Raw genomic sequence first — 7,518 nt, 5'->3', positions numbered from 1 at the left:
TTTTTTTTTTACAGGATTTTACGACCCGTGTTATGACTTTTATTCTGATGTAATCCCAAAGTTGATTTGTTCGAAATGGTTTGATTTACTGTACCGCTAAGTGTAACCACTAATGTAAAGGGAATACGCAACTAATTCGTGTACATTCCTAGTCCATCAATGACTTAAAACGCATGAGCAAAGGCTCCGATCGATGTCAAAATAAAGAGACATAATTCAGCTTTCGCAGGTCTGATTTTATTTGATTATGACGTCCATACGGCCTAACCCAGGGAGTTAGCATGCCATCATACATCTCTAAGACAATGTCTCAATTACTTTCTAATCAAATGACCTGTACATCAGTGCTTATAGCATGGGAGGTTTTGGAGAGAGGTCATTTATTTCTCTTTATCTACAGTAACTGTGGTCTCAAAGTAATGATCCACTACCCATGATTGATGACTTGTCTTATGTGTTTTTATTCATGCAGAGATTGAAACATCAATCGAACCCGGAATCTGATGTCACTCTTTTCTTTTTTTCTCAAATCAATTTAGTTTTTCATTGCATATGCAAACCTTTACTGAACTTTTGAGCGGATGAATCTGTACGATATAGTGCAAATTCCTTAACATACGCATGCAACGTTGCAATATCTGGCCTAATAGATGAATTACATTCAAACCTTTATAAGGGGGATCCAAGTCAGTCATCTGTGCCCTCTCAGTTCAGGGATATATTTATCAGAATAGAAAAAATCCCATGGCCACAGTGTTGTGAAAGTCTAGAGTCAGCCATGAAAGGAAGACATTAAGAGTTAACGATGGAGAGCTTGACCCTGAGAACCATAAAGGGCTCCTTTGAGGTGTATTGAGCTTTCTAAAGCCTCAAGCTTCATTTCGCTGCCCCATTGTCCAGAGTGTCTGTGTCACACACCTCCTCTATGTCCTGTAGGCTGGAGGCGTCCGTATCATCCCCACCGCTACTCTCACTGTTCTTGAAGGCGAGGCCGCCCATGAAGGGGTACACGCCCAGACTCTGGGCGTAGAGGTCTCTGATGTTATGGTAAGGGAGCTCCAGGTCGTGTCTCTCGGACGCCTTTTGACTCAGACACAGGCCCTCCTCAATGGCTTTGTTCCTCTGGTAGTACTTGGAAAACTTGTTAAAGATTATGGTGATAGGCAAGGCAACCACCAGCAAGCCGCAGAGGATGCACAGGGTGGCCACTAGCTTCCCCAGCAACGTAACCGGGCAGGTGTCACCATAGCCCACGGTGGTCATGGTGATGGTGGCCCACCACCAGCCCATGGGTATGGTGCCCAGCTCTGTGTCCTCCTCCTCTTTCTCTGCCGAGTAGATGAGCACGGAGAAGATGGAGATGCCCACAGATAAGAAGAGGAGCAGCAGGCCCACCTCGTGGTAGCTATGGCGGACAGTAGCGCCAAGCGCACGCAGACCCACCGAATGGCGGGCCAATTTTAGGATCCTGAAGACGCGCATCAGCCGGAGGACCTGCACCACCTTGCCCACGTTCTCCAGGTTCTCGTTCTCCTCGCTGTTCTCATCATCCACCGTCTCAAAGGCCAGCGTGATGTAGAAGGGCAGGATGGAGGCCACGTCGATGATGTTCAGGGTGTTGCTGAGGAACTTCCTTGGGGAGGGGGCTACGATCAATCGGATGATGAACTCGGCCGAGAAGCAGACGATGCAGACCACCTCCAGGATGGCCAGTACGGGGTCCTCGATGTGTCTCTCGTTCTCGTCCAAGATCTGAAACTCGGGCATGCTATGGACGCACATGGCCACGATGGAGGTGAGCACAACGCTCAGCGAGGCCACAGCGATGATCTTGGATGAGAGCGAATGACCGGGGTCCTCTAGCCTAATCCACACGTAGCTCCGCACCTCGGCGCACCACGCCCCCTTGAACTTCTCCAGGTCCTTGTCCATGGCTGAGAGCTCTTCGAAGGACGAGTCCAAGCTGGGCGGCTGCACGTCGTCACTTTGGACGTCCCAGTCGCGGTCCTCAATGTACTCCTTGCGCTCCTGGAACCAGTTGCTGCAGCAATCCCCTAAGTGGAGCTCCTGGATGCCCCAGTACTCAATCTCCTGGCTGAAGGAGAAGACGCATACCTCCTCCATGATGTGGATGCGGCCTGTGCGGTAGAAGTTGATCACGCTGATGAAGATGTGGGGATTGCGGTCAAAGTAGTACTCGCGCTCGGTGGCACTGTAGTCGTCGCATAGCTCCAGGATGGCGTCCTCACTCCGGCAGTGCAGCAGGCGGCCCAGGCGTGTGTGGGGGAAGCGGAGCAGCGTCTCCTCTGCCACCTCGTGCCGGACACCTCCCACGTTGAGGTATACCTGGTCTTCCTCATTTCCGCATCGGTGGAGGACTTGCCCATATCCCATGTTGGTGATGATGAGCCATAGGCCACATGGGCAAGGAGGGGGAAGTGCTGGTGGGAAATGTAGTTTGGGATGATCAGCCTCCGGTGGCTGGCGGTGAGGTTAAGGTTCAAGGGTCCATCTATGAGGAGGAGAAACATTCCAATTATCAATAGTCATTCGACCACCCATTTTAAGTTTAAGAAATAGGGTTGTTCCATGTGATATCAATGACTTTCTGACTGCACCCCTTTTGATTTGAACAAAACCTTCCATACATGCTTTCCCATGGTAGAAGTGGTCAGAAAGTGACTTTTAGGGCCTGAATGCCATAACCTTTAGGAGATAACGGTGCTCATATTTCACACATTTTTCACACTGCACCCTACCATTAGACATCCATGTCTGAAATATCACTGAAAATGTCACTGAAAATGATAAACGGATGAGTTTGACATCATTTGAAAGCCTACAAACATGGTTGTCAAACACTTAGATAATTTCTTGAAAAAAAAAAAAAAACATTTTTATAATAATGTCTTTAACCTTTAACATCAATTATCAAAAAGCTTCATCAGAGGTGTTTGTACCCACCATCAGTTGAGACACAGCGTGTTCTTGAATGGGTGTCATGTTTTGGCTGATAAATGTACTACAGTGTCAATAAAATGTAAATTTCTACTTTAAAATGCTACCACAAAGATGGTTATAGGTCCACACATCAGATTATGTTGACTTGAGAGGGAATATCCATGGTCTTCAATGAAACTGTCCATTTTGAAACATTTCCATTCAAGTGGATATCTTTCTGGTAGTAATTGGAAGTTCAAATTTAAATTAAATTTCAATGGTGTACCATCTAAATGGCATTGGTCTGAAGGGATAACTCCATTCTATGAATTCTGTTTCTCTGATTGAAATGACACCCACCGTGTATTCAAGAATATGCTGTCTCAGCCATGAAATGTACAACACAAACACCTCAGATGATGTACAATAGGGTCTAAGATACACGACATGACCAAAAGTATGTTGACACCTGCTCGTCGAACATCTCGCTCTAAAATCATGGGCATTAATATGGAGTTGGTTCCCCCTTTGCTGCTATAAAAGCCTCCACTATTCTGGGAAGGCTTTCCACTAGATGTTGGAACATTGCTGTGGGGACTTGCTTCCATTCAGCCACAGGAGCATTAGTGAGATTGGGCACTGATCTTGGGCGATTAGGCCTGGTTCGGAGTCGACGTTCAAATTAATCCCAAAGGTGTTCCATGGAGTTGAGGTCTGGGCTTTGTGTAGGCCAGTCAAGATCTTCCACAACGATCTCGACAAACCATTTATGTGTGGACCTTGCTTTCTGCACGGGGGCATTATCATGCTGAAACAGGAAAGGGCCTTCCCCAAACTGTTGCCACAAAGTTGAAAGCACAGAATCGTCTAGAATGACATTGTATGCTGAAGCGATAGGAAGGGGCATGGCCCGAACAATGAAAAACAGCCCCATACCATTATTCCTCCCCCACCAAACGTTACAGTTGGCACTAGAGGGTCTCAGAGGGTTGAGGGGAAGCTCTCGGGAACTGTTGGGGGATCTTGGATGATTGGTGGCCTAGCTGTTGGGAGCTTGGGCCGGTGGCCAATAGGTTACTGGTCTGGCTCCCCGATTTGACTTGGTGGGATATCTGTTTGATGTGCCCCTGGGTGGGGCACTTGACCCTGGTTGCTCCTGTGGGTTGCTCTGGATGGGAGTGTCTGCTAGATGACTGAATGTAATGTAAATGTTGAGCAGTTTCACAGCAGGTAGATTGAATATTAAAACATACAATCAAATCAAATAAAAATTAAATATTTCCGTTCACTGGCCTAGCCCCAGACCATTATTCCTCCTCCACCAAACTTTACAGTTGTCAATATGCATTGGGGCAGGTAGCATTCTCCTGACATCTGCCAAAACCCAGATTTGTCCGTTGGACTGCCAGATGGGGAAGCGTGATTCATAGAAGGGGTTTCCACTGCTCCAGTGTCCAATGGAGGTGAGCTTTACACCATTCCAGCCGACGCTTGGCATTGTGAATGGTGATCTTAGGCTTGTGTGTGGCTGCCCGGCCATGGAAACCAGTTTCATTAAGCTCCAGACGAGTTGTTCTTGTGTTGACGTTGCCTCCAGAGGCAGTTTAGAACTCGGTAGTGAGTTTTGCAACCAAGACTATTTTTACGCGCTACGTGCTTCAGCACTTGGCGGTACCGTTCTGTGAGCTTGTGTGGCCTACCACTTCGCGGCTGAACCGTTGTTGCTCCTAGACGTTTCCACTTCACAATAACAGCACTTACAGTTGACCGTGGCAGCTCTAGCAGGGCAGAATTCTGATGAACTGATTTGTTGGACAGGTGGCATCCTATGACAGTGCCACTTGGAAAGTCACTGAGCTCTTCAGTAAGGCCATTCTACCGCTAATGTTTGCAAATGAAGATTGCATGGCTGTGTGCTCAATTTTATACACCTGTCAGCAACGGGTGTGACTGAAATAGCCAAATACACTATTTTGAAGGGGTGTCCAAATGCTTTTGTATATATAGCGTATTTTTGCATAATTGTTTATTACAAAACATTCAGTAAATTATAAAATAGTTTGATAACCCCATTGGTAAGCTTTCAAATGATATCAAACTAAACCGTTTCAGTAATGAAAACGTGGATGTCTCATGGTAGTGTGGACTATGTTAGAACTCCGAGCACCTCATCTTGTTTTGGTGTTCAAGTCCAAAAAGTTAATTTATGACCACTTCTCCCATGGGCAAACATGTTTGGAAGGATTTGTTCAAATCAAAAAGGGTACAGTCAGAAAGTGACTGAATTCATATAGAATGAGTCAATTGCTGTATAAACTTATCTGTCCTCTTGAATCAGCCTGGTGTCATAGACTAGACATAGTAAATGTAAATCCAGGACACTGAAATAGTATGATATGTTATGTTTGGTATGGTTAGACGTAGACGTATAACAGGAACATCTAGTAACCCAAAGGTTGCAAGTTTGAATCTCATCACGGACAACTTTAGCTGCTAATTAGGTCATTAGAAACTTATAAACTACTTACTACATTTTAACTACTTAACATGTTAGCTAACCCCTTTCCCTAACCCTAACCTTAACTATTTTAGCTAACCCATCCCCTAACCTTAATCCCTTTAACCTAACTCCTAAACTTAACCCGTACCCCTGCCTAGCTAAACGTTAGCCACCAAAGCTAGAATTCGTAACATATTATACGTTTTTGAAAATGGGTAACCTATTGTACGTTTTGCTAATTCATAACATATAATATGAATTGTAATTTTAAACATATACGAAATGAGTGATGGACAGCCACAAATGAATACATACCATACGTGACATAACATATCATACTAAATGGTGTATTTCGATCGAAGTACTGAATAATACGAAATGCTCTGAGACCAGGTTGCTTGATTAGCATTCCTAGGACACATTTGACTGCTTTTAAAACCAATAATATATTACACCATGAAAAGTTTCTGCCCTGAGCCCACCAATGTTTATATCAACATGCAATGGCTTGCATCAATGGGAAGAATATAAGAATAGAGTGCGTGTGTGGTGTGTTGATAGTACTGAATCACCGTTCGATGCCTATCACTTCCTCAAGCAGGCTAAAGTACTAGATTATCACCAAGGGAATCGAATTACAGGCCCTCAGCACCAGAGAAATAGGACTTGACAACAGGATGAAATGGGACTTAACGTCGAGCAATTATTTGAAAAATATATCTTGTTTTTTTGCGGACAACAAACTATTTCGACAAGTGTTATCCGACACGGGGCAGATAAAGGACTATTTTGGTTAGTCTTGAATGGCGACTGTAACTTTTATGTCAAATTAAACCTGATAGGCTACAATTGTTTTATTTAGGATATACTTGTTTTTCTCTTACATTTGCCTATATACAGTCTCAAATACCAATTAGACACAACAATGTAGGCAATCAATTATATTATATTCTATATTAGGCAAGCATGTTCAAACAAATCGACATGGGCTCCCCGATAAGTTCAACATGATAATAATACATAAAGCATACCTGTTCCTGTGCCCTTTCTTTCCATTAAAATAACTTTCCGAGTACTGATTATCCGATTATTCTCATCTCCAAATAAATAGTAGTCCCATGCTTCAGAAGGAATTATCCCTAAACCGAAACGTTGTTGGTGCTCGGAGCGCGCCCGCAATAATGATCGGACGGGGAGTGTAGCAGGCTGAATCACGCAGTCCGCTACTCCGACAAGAACTCACCAATAAAAACGGCGCGAGGATTTTGTGGTCCAAAGCCAAGCAATGGTTTCCTTCAATCTCCGAGAGGGGAGGTGCATCGGATTTGGTGGAGATTTTAGCCTTATGATTAAGTGTGGCAAATGTATTTTTAATGCCTCGTTTTTTATTTCAGTAAAACAAATCGGTAAATATTTGACCTGCATCGTTGAATTTTCCGTTTTCACCTTTAAATCCGCATAGTGATTGTCTGGCCCACCATTGATGGGCAGATAATCAATTATGAGTGTCACCTGTTGTGCTGCTATATAAGTAAGTATAAGGTACAGGAACTGTAGGATATACCTTTGGTCAAATATAGGTCACAGCTATAGCATGGTTCAGACACCTTCTACAAGTAAGATTACCGTATATTCAGGCACTAAATGTTTGAAAACATTTGGACTCCCATTTCCAGATGACCTCAACCCTGAATGCCTGGGGAACATTATTTGTTTGATTGTGTATCCCCTTTACAGGAGGTTTGAAGTTGACGTTATTGTCGGTCAGTTTGACTCTTTGAATCTCTTTCATAATTCATGCATTGTAATTGTACATGTATTTGAAATCTTATGCTTACACCCTCGCCAACCCTTCCAGATGACCTGAAAGTCATAAACCTGATGCCCAGCCTGGCTACTCTGTGTGGAATGAGCGTGAAAATGGACCCGATGGGCAATGTCATGTTTGCTTCTGTTCTCCTCTGAGCGAGTACTCTGTCAGTGTTGCCAACTTAGCGACTTTGTTGCTATATTTAGTGAGTATTCAGACCCCTCTAGCGACATATTTAAAAAAAAAATCGACTAGTGACAAATCTAGC

At 44.1% G+C, this 7,518-nt stretch overlaps 1 protein-coding gene across 1 annotated transcript; it reads right to left on the bottom strand.

Moving 5' to 3' along the window:
• Positions 1–221: 221 nt before the first annotated feature.
• On the bottom strand, positions 222–6,684 carry LOC110529393 (potassium voltage-gated channel subfamily S member 3). The gene is made up of 2 exons (XM_021611549.2): positions 6,472–6,684; positions 222–2,512 (listed from the first exon to the last, which is right to left on the bottom strand). Exon 2 carries the CDS (start codon positions 2,392–2,394, stop codon positions 877–879), a length of 1,518 nt encoding a protein of 505 aa, XP_021467224.2. The 5' UTR covers positions 2,395–2,512; positions 6,472–6,684; the 3' UTR covers positions 222–876.
• Between the last annotated feature and the right edge of the window lie 834 nt (positions 6,685–7,518).

This window comes from Oncorhynchus mykiss, chromosome 8, assembly GCF_013265735.2.
Source record: "Oncorhynchus mykiss isolate Arlee chromosome 8, USDA_OmykA_1.1, whole genome shotgun sequence".
NCBI classification, from domain to species: domain Eukaryota; kingdom Metazoa; phylum Chordata; class Actinopteri; order Salmoniformes; family Salmonidae; genus Oncorhynchus; species Oncorhynchus mykiss.
Note: the sequence above shows the minus strand (reverse complement) of the source record. Positions and strands in the feature narration are given on the sequence as shown.

Bases quoted from the DNA above. Each gene is read 5' to 3' on its own strand.
- LOC110529393 (XM_021611549.2), bottom strand. From the start codon at position 2,394: ATGGGATATGGGCAAGTCCTCCACCGATGCGGAAATGAGGAAGACCAG.